The sequence below is a fragment of the Leptinotarsa decemlineata genome, unplaced genomic scaffold (assembly GCF_025532065.1).
Source record: "Leptinotarsa decemlineata unplaced genomic scaffold, Ldec_3_MD MMD2_tig00000090_RagTag_RagTag, whole genome shotgun sequence".
Lineage (NCBI taxonomy): Eukaryota > Metazoa > Arthropoda > Insecta > Coleoptera > Chrysomelidae > Leptinotarsa > Leptinotarsa decemlineata.
The window spans coordinates 1,784,564-1,802,209 of NW_027412541.1; the positions used below are offsets into that span (position 1 = coordinate 1,784,564).

Genomic DNA, 17,646 nt, shown 5'->3' on the forward strand with positions numbered 1-17,646 from the left:
CATCGGGGTTTTCACACAACTTACTGATGAGACGGTGAGAAATAAGGGTCGTTGAAAGTCTTCAATAGTTTAATTATAAATAATAAAGTTTTTATATACAATAGTTCCCCTAAACACAGTAAAATATACAAATATATAATCTATTTTCAAAGATTATGAATATCAACATTCGGAAAATGTAGTGAATTGAATTTTTCTTTGATTGTTTTTACCAGTTCACATGAGTGATATGATCACAATAGAGGCACTACATTTGAAAGATCACAATGATATGCACACATAATTTTTTGAAAACATTTGGAATGATGTGATGAAAAGATTATAGAAATACAAAATTTCACTGGAAAATACCACACATCTTTTTCTATTTATAGAAATGATTAATACTTTTCACATGATTAAAATTGAAACGAAAATATTTAAAAGAATAATCGATATGATTCCGATACATTATTATATACTTTTCCATTAATTTCCATCACTCAGATAAAGGAAAACAGAATTGTTGTTGAATTACAAAAATATTCGTTCATATAATTTCTGATCCTTGCTATGAGTACAAGGACTGATAAAAATGTAGCTTCCATAACAAATACTTTCCCTGTCACCCAAAGTATAATACTCTTTTCTCAGGAAGTGAGAATAATATTAGTGTTTTCATCTCCTGAATATGCCAATTTTGTTGCAGGAACGCGTCTGGTGATTGGGAAAAGTGAAAAGTTTCACCTTTTATTGATAATTCAGCGGCGGTTGATCATCTTCAAAAGAGAGCTCATCTCTGATTCCTTCCGAACAAAAAATAATTTGAATATTTGAACTGGAAACCTCGTATTCAATTTTGATAATTTAGTTATCAGCCCAAGAGGAGAGATGCATACGCCACGAGAAAATGAATTTTTCTGATAAAATTACAAAATACTCAACCCTCCCAAAAAACTTTTCTGCCTTTCAAAACTATCATATATTTCCAAATCACTGCAATTTTTGAATAAACCATTGAATCATATGTTTATATTGAATCTCACTGTGGTAGAAAAAGTTGGGTAATTGTGTATACTGACTTGACAATTGTGATGTTTTGACCTAATTCTGAAAAATATGAGTGGAACTTCCAAAAAATTTTGTATCATGAGCTAGATGAGACAAAACGAAGAATCTCAGGGTTTTATTATTGAAGGTGGGTGAGGCTAGCAAAAAAATGGGAAACACTGTGTTATTTTTTTATTATTTATAACAGTTGTCGAAACTCGAAGCTTGAGCTGCCTGAGCCACACTAAATAAAGACGTTCGTCGTACACAATTGTACATATGAAAAATCAATGTTTGAATTGACGTCAGTGTTAATTGGAAAGTTTCAAATAATGAATAATTCAAGGTATAATGTATTTTTGTGCCCAAAAGAAGACCAGCAAATACAAAACAAACTAACAAGCAGATTTACGCAAATATTCATAAGGCTCAACTTTTCCATTGAGCTGGAAAGTAGCAATGCTTTTTGCAGTAGTTTACTCAATGAAAATTTCGTCGGAGAGAAATAGTAGAAAATAATTATTGCGAATGATAGTCTACTTTTTTTAACCTGTCAAGAACAAGTTCTGAGTCATTTACCCCAATAAGAACAGCCAATACTCTCGGTGGAAAATGTCTACCAATTTTTTAATAAGTTTCTTTACTGTGATTCGAGGTTCTAAGTGTTCAGCTAGAGAGCCACAATGTGTGAAATGATCTGTGTAAGTTTCCCCTTCTTTTCGAATACTGTTTCCAATTCCTGCCCAATATTTATCTTGGACTTGTTCATTCCAAAAATATTTGATATGAGCATTTATTATTTCAATTTTGTTTGTTGTTACCGCCGTAAATCTGTTATAAATGTCAAGGACTCTTGACATTAGTATATCTCCGTCGTGATTTCAAAAATAATTTCTAATGGGTAGAATAATGGTGACAATATTCTGCCTTATTCAGAACTTCACTCGTTCTTTAATCAATTTGAGACATAAACTCTGAAAATAGGGCCACAAGAAAATATTCTTCAATATAGAGAGGAAATAGTCACGGAAACTGAGAAGTTTCCAATGTCTTATTCTATGAAATATTTTTCGAAAAAAATTCAAACAAAAGAGTAGACAGGGCAACCAACAAACACTAATTTCTGAAGGTCTATAAGTTATTTCAATGTTTGCTCTGGTATTTTTTCGAGCAAAAACCGCATCCTTGTAGAATACCCACTCGGTTACATGCACATGACGCCAGATATGATAATGTTCCAGACCCGAGACACGGAATGAAACTAGAAAAAGGAAAGCATTAAAGAAACAGTATTGTCATTTCCATCCAAATCGTAGTTGGAGTTTCATTTCTTGCATTTGGGGGTGAAGCCTGATAGTGTGGTATTTTGGGATGTACAGAAGACACGCACTGTTGAGGAAATTGTATTACTTGACTAAAGATCTAACGTCATCAACTCATTGGCTTATTAAATCACTAGCTTTTTTGTGCAATAACCAATTTTCATATCTACTGAGCTCTCAGTTCATTCGTTGGTTATCGTTCATAAATTTAGATTCAATATCATAATTTTATATTGCAACAGTGATAAAAACAAGTTTGACATTTTGCAACCCTGGGTTGACAATCAACAACATTCTAGGGATACAAGAAATATGAATATGATGAACAGTAAATCATTCACCTTCCGTTTAGAGTACTTAATATTAATAATTTTCATGGGATTGAACTCAGTATGAATGAAATTGTTCATTCCGAAAGAGTTTTTGTTCTAGAATTTGTGGTGTGTGTGTTCAAAAAAGTTGATGAATGTTTAAATTTCGCGGGTTACGTAGATTCGATTAGCGATTTTTTCATTTTATTATATCAGTACCTACACCCGTCTTGAATATACGTTGACAGTTTCGGGCCAAATAGCACGTTTCATTCATTGGTGTTTTGCTTGTTCGGCGATTTTCCGTTATCGGCAAAATTAACATTGAATTTTATTTGAAAAATGACAGAACATGCTCAAGAATACTTGAAATGTTGACAATGACATACGGTGATTGTATCCTGAGTCAGAAAAATGTTAAAAAGTGATACAACATTTTTACAGAAGGTCTAGAAGATGAGAATTATGACGCTCGCCCTGGACGTTCTAGACCATTAACAACCGACGAAAATGTGGAGAAAGTGAAAAAAAATGTTATGGAGAATTGTCGAATTACTATTAAAGCAATTTGAGAGACTATGTTTTCAGAAGAAATTAATTTTTGGGAAAATAAGGTTTTGATTTTCTACTTCTCCGTTTTGATTAAAAAAATGTGGAAATCCCCCAAATAAAGGAAGGAACCAATCGATAAACATTGAATTACATGAAAAAAAATACTATCGAAATAAATACTTCTATATAAATGCTGAATTAAACGAAAAACCTATTTCGTTTGTATTCCATGTGAGTGAAATTTTTCCTTTTTCATTTATTATACGAGTATTGTGTAGGAATCCTGTGAATGATGTCTGATTTGATTCCATACGAATGTTTGGAATACAAACGGAATAATGAAAAGTGTTTTTCGTATAATTCAGCGTTCATATAAATTTCGAAAGTATTTTATTTTCGTATAATTCAATGTTTATATGAAAATAGCTGTTTCGAGAGGAAGAAGAAAAAAAAACACACATCAAAGGTGCTGCTTCGTTCCCTCCTGTTCATAAAAGAGGACATATGCCTCATTGCTCACAATTGATTTTGGCGAAATTGGGAACAGTTTGTGTCTGAAATTTACTTTTTTGCATGATCTACTCAACTTCATTTAGGGTTGATTTTAGAATCTAATTGGTTCCTTCTTTTTTTTTGAAGATTACCACATGTTTGGTATCAAGATGGAGAATTAGAAAGCCAAAACCTTCATTTCCCAAAAAACTATCAAAGAAGTTGCTGAGGATGGCATATCGGTTGACTCATGCTATGCATTTTGTTTATAAATTTTCTGCATAAAACGTGTGGCAGCGACTATCCTTCCGAAATTGCTGAATTTTGACCAAAAAATCGTCACATGAGTATCATTCAGGAATTGTTGAATGACGTCAACGGTGATCCAGATCTGCTCAAATCGCAGGATAATTTAGAAGTAATTCAGTCTGTTGACATTCAATTTGATGTTTTGAAGTCCCCAGAGTGCATAAACAAAGTTATTTTAATAAAAATTTTGATGTGTTACATTTTTCGGTGAAATGTTTTCGATTATGATGTTTGTTTCTTTGTTTCATTGATAGTTCTTTGTAATTTCCAATTGTATGTTTGTCTCTTTCATCTAATTTACGTTTTTTGTTATAACATCCAAATAAATTAGCGACGCCTGGAGAACAGGCTGCTAGAGTTAAGTTGAATAAATTGAATAAAAATTAATTAAAGGACATCATCATTACCGGTAAAGTGCAAGATTTTTTAGTTGCTTTCAAATTTGAGTGATACGTGAAGTAACAAGCCAGATAGAGATGACTTATTTGAAATGAACAAACTGGTATGAGAAAATATATCATTAAAAAAAATTCGTTTCATTAAAAAAATTGGTTTACCATATCAAGAAGAGGGCTAGTGAACGAGAGCAACTGATAGAATGAATAAATAAATCGAAATCAATAAACAAAGTAGAAAATGCAAATTCTCAGCTGAGACCTGAACCACCATATATTGCATACAATATCACATCGTTCAGTCAAGTTGTTAAGAATATGGTAGCCAGAGACTATCACACGAAATCAACAAACCGAATCTCCCCGCAAACGCCAGATGGTGTTGTATTGAATTTGCTGGATACCAACACATCCACTGAAAAAGTCTATGATGATATAAACAATGGAATCACCCGACCAGAAGTGAGTACAGTTGTAATTAGGCATTACAACGTAGCAGGCCACCAAAATGGGTGTGATAGGTACCAATAAATCACAGGCTTCCCTAAAAGAATCTGTTACCGTCACGTTCCTCGTATTCACCCAGACATGTCGACAGATGAGTCAATCAAATTCCTTAAAAAACAGCTCCTCAGATCTCCTTCACCGGAAAACTTCGCAAAAAGAGGAAAAACACTACATCTTTTTGGTTATCTTTTCCCGTAAAGCATGTAGACGAAGTGATGAGTCCTCCATGTGGCCTAATGAGGCCGCTGTCCAAAAATTCACATTTATAAATGGAAAGTTTCGGACGAAATCACTTCAGAACAAGACGAATTGAATACAAACAGTGCAGTGAGCCTGAAAATTATATAGCAATTCCCTATCAAAGTAGCTAGTTTTTAGTCTTAATAATCAATGTTTAACAAATAAGGTAAATATTATTGAACCATTGTTGGTGCAATACCATACAGCCTATATATGTTTCTGTGAATATTGCATGACCCAAGCCGAACAAATCGACAGTTATACTGCTGTAAGTAATTTTTACAGATGTGAACACATGCACGGACGCGAAACTTCTGAAGGACATTTTCAGCTTCTTCAAGATGACAGCAATGGTAAATAACTACACGAGAATTTTCACATCAAGTAATGATGAAACAAGCCCCTCATGTATTGATATTGTTGCAACCGACTTACCAGAGGTAACAGATGCAATGAATTTCAATCCAGGAATATCGGGATAACGGACCATCATGCCCATATCATTGATGTCACCTTGGAGTATTCTCCGGAGGTGGAAAATGAAAATTTACACTTTACTTTCCGCAGTTATGATGAAAATTCCTAATGAATACAGCGTTAATGATAGTTTCCACAACTTTCTTCTTAATTTCTCGTAGTGTTTTGACAACTCTTTCTCCAAAAAAGAAAAAAATGAAAAATATTCTTTGGTTAAACTACTCCATCCGGGAAAACTTCACAATGATATGAATAGCCTAAAGCAACTAGACTGGCTACGTAAAAAACTGACAATGAAATTCTCAAAAATATGAAGAAAATGTGAAGTTGATAGGAATATTTAGGAAAAAAATAAAAGTTTTATGACACTAAAATCAAAAATCCCAACAACAAATCCAAAGAAATTTGGACTCTCACTAAAGAAGTCACCAAGAAACGTAAAACCAGAACAGAATTGGAAATTGTTCACGAGGGTCAGTTCACCTCGGATCTTAACATAATAATTAGTCTGCTCGCTCAAATTTTTCAACTTCTGAGAGTTGTCGTTCGTATGGGGGCGACAACTGATTAACGGAACAGATTATCATTTGATTAGACGCGGGCGTTCGATACAAAAAAAATCGATAAACTTGACTTACATGCTCCAATAAATAGCTGGATAAGGTCCTACCTAGAGAATAGAAAAATTATTGTGAACATTGATAACACAAAATGAGACGAATATTCTCTTGAGCTTGGAACTCCCCAAGGAAGTGTATAACATTTTTTGGATGTCATCAACCAAACAAAAATGCCTTACCCAACCCCCCTTCAAATACGGTCCAAAACCTGGAAATTAACATAACATACATACAGGTTGGACGTGATAAACTAGCGCCCGAACGTGGGGCCAATGTTTCATTGTTAGTAAAATTATATTAAAATACCTATAGTTTATTGTGGATATTTTTCCTCAGTGTATAAACTATCAAATTGATCGTTGACGATTTTCGTGCAAAATTTTATCGCGAAGCTTAAAACTTATTTGTTTTGTTGCATTAGAGTGTGCCGAACGTATGCATTTAAATCAGTTTTTGCGTTCAGTAACTTCGAAAATGGATCTATTTAAATTAGTGAGAGATGAGTTGCAATATGACTTGAGTGTTAGAGGATTTTTGGAGTTTCAGTCCGAAACAGTATGCTCTATGCGAAGTCAGTTGAAAGAACTCATTCAAACAGAAATTTTTGGTCAATTAGTAGAACTAGCCATATTCGAACCTGACATGACACAAGAAATCGATATTTTTAATAGGAAATGTCTAAAAAAACCTGTTTTTCCGTTAACCAGCTGTCGCACCCCTACGAACGACAACCCTCAGAAGTCGTAACTTGTGCGAGCTAAGGATTGACGAGGTCTTACCTTTTAACGTGTGATTCCTAATACGGGTTGAACGATAGCAAGTGAAAATCGATCGTTCAGACTAGGGCTTGAACCACCGACCAACACGGCAGTCAATTCGAGTGAGTGAACAAAGCACCCACGTCGAAACGCCTGGCTACCGCCTGGAAAATATGTACACAGTCATAGCTTCCAGTCGAGTACCATAAGTGAATCGCAATATGTAGATACAAAATTGAGACATTCATACGCACGTGTAAATAGACTTCATCCCGATGATGACGCGTTAAAAGTAGGCGTCTCTAATTTGATCGAACAGTTAGGTATCACTGAAGAAAAATTTGATGAAAAGTTAAATGCTGATAATTCAGTTTTTGCAGTTGCCAACGATGCTACGAGTAACACTCGTGGGGCAATCGTGATGCAGTTCATAAATGAAATTTTAAATTCACGGATGTACAAGGAACTTAAGTGGTAATGCCTCGATGAGTATCGTGTGAAAAGAGAGGTTACGAACTCTGTACTTTTCAGCAGCAAAATTGACCTTCTTGATGGTAGATCTAATAGTTGGTATAGAGCCATGCGTATCAGTATAGATTCATGGGCAGAGTTTGTAAAACTCTGGAGGGCTTCCAAACAGACTTTTCAGAGGGAATTCGAAGTAGTAGGCAAGGGAATTGTGAACCTGTCGATGAGTTTCGCGAGAATATGTTTAATAAACTTCCAAAACCGTTGACGAAATTGGAAAAGCTGGAGAGTATTCGCAGAATTCTGGAATGAACTACCGTAGCGTGAGCGGTCTCAAAAGTTTATGTAAGAAGTTATAATCTGCGCGTAATTTATCCTTCCTATACGGAAAATCGAGTGGGTGGCAGACATTCTGTTAATTTATTAGAGCCTGATTTACCTTATGATAAAATTGAGAGTCGAGTGATGAATCTAGTTGATCAGTAGCAATTTAGAGTGAAAATTGCTGGAACTTTCAAGAACAAGGTCACCCCTTTTCAAATCAAATCAAATTTATTCATCACTTTTTATACAAGAATGTATATATGACACGTCACATTTTACAAAAGATATTTTATCTAATATGACTTATATCAATAACAACACATGTTACACAACAATATTATTATCATACTCTTTCAGGGAATAAAAACAACTTGTTACCAAAAAGTCTTTGACTTTTTTCTTGAATTTGAGAAAATTTGTTTCACTTCTGATGCTGTGTGGTAATAAGTTAAAATATTTAGCTCCGGCATAAAGTGGCGAACCTTTGTACTCATTACGGTTTATTTTTACCTGATAGAAGTCGTTTCTCACACTCAATTTCCTCATTTCTTGTTATAGTCTATTTCAAAAGAGTGTAGAGTAATAAATCATGAAGTGTCATAAAATTTGCCTGAATTTCGTTGTCGTCCATGGGCGTAGGCAAATCTTAGGATTATTAAACTTAATAATTAAAGTAAATTAAAAATTACAGACATAGATAATAATAAAAGGCCATTTTTGGGAAGTAATTTGGTCTAAAACTAAGTACCTACATGTATTTAGGTAAGTAAAATTTCTTAAAAAAAGATTAAGATTAATTTTAGTGGTTCTTGTAAACTTATTTAATATGCAATTTGGGTTCATATACTTGAGCATGATTTCTCAAAAAAGGGTTAACACTTAGTTCCGAGGTGCCATGTCATTATAATAATCCCTTTTTGACCCTGCCCACCAATCATGCAATACCTATTAAACCCAGGTAATTAAGAAAAAGGGTTTAAATATATTGTAATGGTGTCTTAAACATTCGAGTTATAATAGTAATTGTTACTACACCAATTAAACGTACAGTGATATTGTGATATAGAAATAGTGAAAAAGTTATAAAATGGGGACATTTACTCCAAAGAAAAGAAGTGTAAAAAATTCTCCGCTATCTGTTTGCGAAAAAGTTATAATTTTAAATGTATATGATTGCATAAAACACGATCACCCTAGTTTGTCTGTGCAAGAAAGTGTAGAGCGATGTGCCCGAATGACTGGAATTGGACAGTCCACGATTTTTAAATTATTGCGAGAAAGAAAGATATCAGGCCAGGTAAGTCCATGCAAGAGAAAATCAGGAAGACCAATAAAAATCTTAGATGAAGACACCAAATGTGACATTCGAAGAAAAGTTCATTCGTTTTATTTTAAAAAGGAAATACCCACTCTTGAAAAAATATTTATCGAGATAAGCCAAGATAACGATATTCCTTTGATATCCAGAAAACTTTTATGGAAAACTTTAAAAAGTATGAATTTTGCCTGGGAAAAGCACAATCGAAAGGCACTATTACTGGAAAGTGATGAAATTGTTTGCTGGAGACGAAAATATTTGACAACTATAAAGCAGTACCGCAGAGAGCAAAAGGAAATTTTTTATCTTGATGAGACGTGGATAAACGAAGGTTATATAGTCAAAAAAATGTGGCAAGATAAAAATATAACAAGTTCTCGCCAAGCTTTCATAGAAGGCCTTTCGACGGGTATTAAAGTGCCTTCGGGAAAAGGGAAGAGGCTTATAATTGCTCACATTGGAAGCGAAGACGGATTTTTAAAAGAAGGTTTGTTAAGCTTTGAGTCGTGCCGGACGGGAGATTATCATGAGGACATGAATTCGGATGTCTTCGAAGACTACTTCGGGGAAATGTTAAAATTTCTTTCAGCTGATTCGGTCGTGGTTATGGATAATGCAAGCTACCATTCAAGGCGCTTAGAGAAGGTACCAACTTCAGCTTGGAGAAAGCAAGAAATTATTAACTGGCTGTCAAATAAAGGTATTCAGTTTGAGACGAATTCAGTAAAGAAGGAACTACTAGCCATAGTAAAACAACATAAATCTCGCTTCATGAAATATGCCGTAGAAGATGTAGCAGAAAAGTATAAAGTAACTGTGCTGCGCCTACCGCCATATCATTGCGAATTAAATCCTATAGAACTTATATGGGCACAAGTTAAAGGATATGTTGCAAGGCACAATACCACATTTAAAATGAAAGATGTCAAGGTATTGTTTGATCAAGCCATTATGGAAATCACATCAGAAAACTGGCAAAAAGCAATCCAGCATGTTTTAAAAGAGGAAGATAAAATGTGGGAACTGGACAACTTGGTCGATCAGGTGGTTGACCCTATAATTATAACACCAGGGGATGATGACAGTTCTTCGGATGAAGACTATACTGATGTAGAATAATTTAATTGAATTGTAAATATACTGTAGCGGGATAAGCAATCTGGACAGAGACCAGTGTATCAGTGACAGTGACACTTTTGCTTAGGTTAGGGTTTAGAATTAGGGGTAGTCTGAATAATTATTTTCTCGGAAGGTTCTCGAAAATTGTACCTAGTAATCTCTAGAACATTCAATTAGGGTATAAATAGAGTGTTGTTAAACGTTAAGGGAAGTTCACAGTTTTAGTATTGTTCAAGTGTCAAATTGTAACAACGTATCCAGTAAAGTTCTTGTCGTTTTTGTGAATAAATTGATTTAAAGTCCCCACAAGTGTTTCAATACGTAAAGTTCGTTCGTGTGTGTTTGTGAGTATTTCCCGATTTCGGTTCGTATATATTTTATTGTTACATTTTATATTTTTTTAATAACACTGTTCTGCTGTATTAAATTTTTATTTCCTTTAATATAATTTTTATGAATGCATATTCTTTTGGCAATTATCCCACTAGCGCGCCTCTGGCTCAGTATTTATCCGTCGATAACAATGGACAAATCCCTTAAAACAGGGTGATACCTACCTGCTCTTTATGAAACGACATAATTTTGCAATGCGGACTAGGGAAGTTGACAGAATTTATTGACGGATCACCCTGTAGCGCTTTTGAATACTTAATGAGATTTTATTACTCTACACTCTTTTGAAATAGACTATAGCAGATGGTAATATACATGAACGCAGCTTAATATTTTGTAAAGATAAATACATGGTATTGTGAAAATTTTTTTGTCTCTGAATGTCTTCTAACAAGATTCTCTGTATTTGAGATAAAAAATTGGTCTAATGAAACGTTTTTGCATTATGAATATTCTATTTATTTCTGATTAGTGTCCCCAAATGGTAATATTTATATTAAGCTTAGAATACACTTGACCATAGTATATATCCAAGATATTATGTCCCAAAAAATTTGACTTCATTGTTAAGAAGGCAAAATACGTTTTTTTCAGAGAAGTGCACAAGTATTCGATGTGGTTATTGGAAGACAATGTCAAGTTCTTTTCTAAGGAATTTTGTATATTCTGTTGTTTCGAAACCTAAATTTATTTGGAGAGGGCGCTGATACTTACTTGAAAACTGGATAAATGTTGTTCCATCTTTATTATTTATTGAATGATTGTTTCTATATCAACATTCGAATTCATTGATTACTAGTTTCGTTTTATTTTCAATTTCATTCAGATCTGGGGACGTCACAATGATTGTTGTGTCATCGGCATACATGAAAACTCGACCCTCTTTTATGTTTTCGGGTAGTTCATTAATATAAAGTAAAAATAATAGTGGTCAAAGCACCCCTCCTTGTGGGGTTCCTAGATCCATATCAAATTGATCTGAATAATTGTCGTTGACTTTAACGACTAATTTCCTGTTACTCACATAAGATTCAAAATACTTATTGATTGACCCTCTTATACCCATTTTATAGAGCTTTTTACTTGAATACTTCGTGTTGAATGTTTCAAATGCTCGGCTTAGCGCATATACCAACTATATAGTATCCTTTGTTTATGCCATCAAAAATATATTGGATCATGCTGATACTGTTTCGATTGAATTTTTTTTTTGAAATCCGTGTTGGCAAGAACTTATCAAATTATTTTGTTGTGAAGAACTTACCGTTGTGTTGTAAACTGCTTTTTCCATTATTTTCGAGATAGAGCTCAGAACACATATGATACGATGATTTTCCATAGCTGTGGAATCCCTTTTTTTATAAACTGGCACGATTTTTGAAATTTTTAGTTGGTTTGGAAAAATATCTTCCTCTACTGATTCAATGATCAGGGTAGTTAAGTTTTTTGCCAAGTTAGCACAACCTCCAAATATTTTCATAGAAATCTGTTGTCGTTTTGTTTTTGAAACTCATTATTATAGTTTCCATTTCCGAGTTACTGTAAGGAATAAAATACATAGAACTACATGGTGAGTCATGCATGAAGGAAAATTGATTCTGAGGTAAACCTTAATGTTTTGATTTTTTTTATACTGATTTTGAGAAATATTTTTCCATTGTGAGACCTCAAAATGTAAAAAACTACGAGTTATTTTGCTATCGCTGCGGAAAATCAGAAGTAACGAAATATGAATGTCCTTGCACGTCAAAAAATGAAAGACAGCGTCGAGCTCCAGATAAATCTCTACCCTGAATCATTCAATGAATCGGCAACCAGCGAACGATTCTTGGTTATCTTGGTTGAAGTTTATTCAGTTAGAAGTTGAAAAGGTACGAATTGAAAGTATGTTCAAAGTTATTTCCAACTATACTAGGAATAGATTTTTGCCCTAATATAGGCCTAATTTCAAATTTTGTGAAAAATAGCTGGGAATTCTAGAACAAATCTAAGGTAATACTCGAATTACATGGGCTTGATATATCGGATTATGAACGCAAAGTGCGAGTAGACAATATGGTTTGCGAGTTTTTCGATAAGATAGGCAACGGGTTAGGATGCGCAAAGGGAATAAAGCTTAAAATCGACACCGGGTCTGTTGAGCCAATAAAACTCAAATATTAAAATGTATTCCGTATCTGCACAGAGTAATCAATGATGAAGTTGATAATATGTTGAATATATGGTATTTATGCTATCGTCGTTTTATACGTGATTTTGCACCTCGAATGTCCCCTCTTACTAAATTAACTGAGAAAAGTGTAAAATTTTCATGGAGTGTTGAATGCGATAAGTCGTTTAACGATATTAAACAATGTTTGGTATCGTCCCCGATTTTAATATGCCCTGATAATTCGAGAGAATTAATTTTTCAATGCGATTCATCTCAAATTAGGCTAGGTTACGTTCTGAGTCAAATTATTTGAAATGGCGATGAACTAATTTCTTATACGAGTCGGACTTCAACTCCACAAGAAGCAAGGAGCTTGAATGTTTGGCCGTGCTATGTGGAATAGAGATGTATCGAGCCTATTCTCAAGGTACTCATTTTGAAGTGATTTCCGACCATTATTTATTGTTATGGCTTCACAAGTTACAGAATCCGTTGGGTAGGCTATGCACGACTAGTTCGATAAGGCCAGCAGTGCTGTGCCTCAACCAAAGGTACCAGTACCGGCACCAAAACAATATTGTCACAAACTAAATATCCTAAATTCAAAATTCATGGTGACAAAATACTCAAGTTTGTCAATTTTGGTTCACCGACGTATGATAAAGAATCGGACTGGAAGTTAATTATTTCCAAATCATTACGGCCATCAGTGTTTCTAGAATGTCACGACGATCATCTGTCAGGCAACTTAGGCATTTTTAAAGCTTATCAGTAGTAGGTATTAGTAGCCGGGAATGCACTCAGATACCGTTAAGTATGTGAGAGCTTGTGAAGTGTGTAAAGCCCATAAACCAGACCAACAGTTACCTAACGGAAAGTAATTTGTAGCGATATCATAGGACCCTTACCCTTAACGAGAAACAAAAATAGGAATATTTTAGTGGTTGTGGATTGTTTCACCAAGTATGCTCTATTATTTCCCCTCAGAGCGTCGACCAGCTCGGCAGTCATAAAACATGTCGAGAAGACGTTTTTCATATTCATGAAGTTCCAGAAAGGATAATCTGTGGTTATGGCAGGCAATAAATATCAGGTGCGTTTACTGAGATGGTAAAATCCTATGACTGCAAAATTGTGTTTAATGCTGCGAATAGTCCACATGTTAACCCAACAGTGAATAGAGTAACAGAAACAATGTTGAGATCATTCATCGATAAATATCGACGTGACTGGGATAGGAATTTATCTAAAATAGAGTTTGTTCTCAGAATGACAGTACATGAAGTGAGGGGACTACTCCCGTTTATTTGAATTTTGGCAGAGAACTCATTATTGATGGACAAGCTCATAGAATCAAGAACGGAGATGGATACGGATACATTTTATTCTCAGGAAGAGATCGTTTGGCAGGCCATTTACGGGAACTTCAGCAGATTTTCAATGAGGTCATAGACGACGAGTCATAGACGCATCTTTGCATGAAGTGCAAAGTTAGAAAAAAATATCTTCTAATGTTTACGAACTTGTTAGGTTCAAGGATGGACGCTCGGTGGGTTACGTCCATATTAAAGATATTACAGTATAGCAGTTCGTTCCTAGAGTAAATGGTCAAAGATGTGTTACGATATTTTCCTATTCAATATCACCCCGTATATGGGTCTCCGACGACGGTAACCAGGCGGTTCGACGTGGGTGCTTTGTTCACTTACTCGAATTGACTGTCGTGTTGGTTGGTGTTTCAAGCCCTAGTCTGACCCATGTTAGAAATCACACGTTAAAAGGTAAGACCTCGTTAATCCTTAGCTCGCACCAGATTTCCGAGGGCTGTCGTTCGTAGGGGTGCGACAGCTGATTAACGGAAAAACAGATTTTAAACAGGTTTTTTAAACATATAAATAAGTCAAACGAATACATTTTGCGCGCGGAACAAAAACACCGGAGAATTCGAGACAAGATCTGCGGAGATTTTGCTAAAAGATTGAATAAATATCGGCTGTATGAAGAACAAAATTGTTATCGTATGATACGGATAAGTCATTCAAGGTGCCTAATACAATATTGGCGTTATTTATGGTTATGTCTGGTGTATCGTGTATGCTCAATATTGTTGAACATCAAATTTGAATCGGTATCTGCTGAACGTTTGGTGGAAAAATCGTTTTTGATGTGCTAGGAGACTCAACACTCGGAGGTAAAGATTTTTCATAACCGTGTTACCCATGCAATTCAATTCATTTTCGACCACTGCTCAATATTTTATATCATTGCTTTTTCTGCTTTATGGCTGCTTGTTGTCAAGCATGAAAAGTGGAAAATTTTCTCTGGACCTTCATATGACATATAATGTGGTTTATTAAAGGGAATGTAGAACTGAGCAGTTAGTTGAAAGGAAAAGTTCATCCACGGATGAGTACCTCGTAGAGGAGATTTCTTTTTTCACACTTTGAATCTTTCACTAATTTTTATTACGGAAGCAATAATAATAATAATTGATAATTATAATGATAATGGTGATAGTTATGATACTGTTGTTGAGATGTCAGTAAGGCCAATATCTTTTTCCTAAAGAAGTGATAGGTGGTAGGTATATTCTCTATAGTTTTTTTTGTACTTTTGCAAGAGCCCCAATTTATATAAGGTAAGAACCATTATTAATGTACTAAGTTGTCTATATCGTTTTCATATAGTAATATACATTCAATAAATCTTAACAACTCATTATTGTTGGGTAGGGGATTGCTGAGTAATTGTATTTCATTAAACAGCAAGGGCTTCAATAACCAAATTATTTAGTCAAAATTGTAATTAGTGCCTTGAAATTTTCAGTAACCCACGTACCTACCATAGCAGGCACATTACCTGCCATACCTAACCCCCCTTCAAATACCGTCCGAAACCTAGAAATTAGCATACATACAGGTTGGACGTGCTGCCGAGTAACATTGACAATCTCTATTACACATCAATGGAATGTTTTTTCTGAAAAACGTTTTTCTCTTGCAATGAAATATCACGAGCCAATAATGATAATGAACAGCATCAAATAAATTTGGGAAATAGAGGATTTACGAAAAAAGCGTGAAATGATTTTTTTTTTAGAATCTGAATATAAAAAATTCTCGGAACTGAACTACCCCAAGTGAATATCGGCTTTTTTCTCTGAACTTTCACAACACTTCAGGATCTAGTTTGTATCGTATTCAAATTGATTCAATTATAAAAATGTCTCCGTATACGTGCCTGCCCCGTCAGGCAGGCACATATTTCGAGAATTCGAACAAAATCTGTTGTTGTTGAATAAAAAAATAATCGAACGAAATAGTTCATAGGAATCATTATTTTCAGTTTTATTTGTATTCGGAGGCTCTGAACTATCATCAAAAGAAATGTAAAGAGTGTTTGAAATCAAAATATGATTGATAAATGTACGAGATAATTGACGGTTGGTGAAAGTTAACTGTTACATGGCTCATTGAATTCCATTTCAGAAGAAATATATAGATTAAGGGTTGCTTGTAACAATATGAAGTATTATTCGTTACTATACTGTACTGTCATCTCTCCACTGCTTTCATTCATCTGGAACAAGAGGGTCTGTCATATGTGCTGGCATCGGATCCCTCAGTATATTTTTTCATGATTTTAATACTGGTCATTATTGTAGCTTCCAGTTGTTAGTTTGATTACCAGAAATTGAAACAGATAAGTTATTGTTTCACAGAAAACCTTCAATGAGTCCATGTTTTTTCAAGTTTTGGCATTATCCTATTGAGAACAATACCCCCCTGTTTCCTACGTGTTATTTCCAAAAAAGTGAAAATTTGATTGATTCGCATCACTTAGCTTGACTGATCTTGCCCAATCAAAGTTAGGTTTATCGTTTTCATAATCACAGTTACGCTTTTGTCGAACGTATCATTCACTATTACCAAATCTATTCAACGGATTGTCAGGAAAATTTGTATTAAATGTCCCACAATTGCGAAGTTCACTGTCAGCTCGATTCCAGAGAAAGGAATATTCTTCTTCTCTGGAGTTATCACATTCGTCTTTATTCATATCTATTAAACACATATCCGCACGACCATCCACAAAACTAGAGAAGTTCAGAGAATTTGTCAAGTGAAAGTCATAATTGGGTTCACTTAGACTCTTTCTTATATCAACAGTGCCGAGAATTTTCTCAGGGTCTAATCCTAGGATTTCCAAGACATTTCTGGGATTTTCCAAGATGAATTGTCGAATTAATACGTTACTGGATTCTGTTTGAGTTTCGGAATTCATATACTTAGTTAAAGAAGGAAAATTACTAGGATGTGGTTCTTCAAAACAAAACATTTCCGGTGGATGAGAACTGCTTCTGGCTAGGATGCCGTTACGTGAAGTGCTGTGACGAAGGTGAGCGATATTAGGATTGGAGTGGACGGTATAATTAGTAACTGATCCACTGCAAGGTGATGGAGTTGCCATTTCTTGAAGAGCTTGAATTGCATTCCGAACCTGAAATGAATGAAGCATTAAGCAGAAATGTACATACTTCTTCAATGGGTAAGATATTTTTTTTAAACATTTTGAAGGGCAATCATGTACTGAAGTTATACCAAACATTATTGAAAGTATAATCTAGTTTTTTATTCAGTTGAAAACTCTTTCAATGTGAGAACGAAAAATTATTTGAGAAATGAAGGTTTTAGATCTTCACTTCTCACTAATGTTATATTCTCAGAAAATTGGAACTGACATATTTCAATTCGGAAGTGAGCTTTTTCTAGAAGTACCTAATGAATTATTTTTTTAAGCGGATCGATATAGTTTCATTGAAAGATGAACAAGGTTCAGAAATCCAAGATTTAAATCCAA

General features: G+C 34.5%; 1 protein-coding gene across 2 annotated transcripts in view; it reads right to left on the reverse strand.

Moving 5' to 3' along the window:
- Positions 1-55: 55 nt before the first annotated feature.
- Positions 56-17,646, reverse strand: part of Elk (Eag-like K[+] channel) — a 322,370-nt gene continuing 304,779 nt past the window's right edge. For both annotated transcript variants that reach the window (XM_074172321.1, XM_074172322.1), the window contains one exon: positions 56-17,286. In XM_074172321.1, the coding sequence (XP_074028422.1) occupies positions 16,702-17,286 (585 nt within the window). In that variant the 3' untranslated portion in view covers positions 56-16,701. The remainder of the gene's footprint in view (positions 17,287-17,646) is intronic.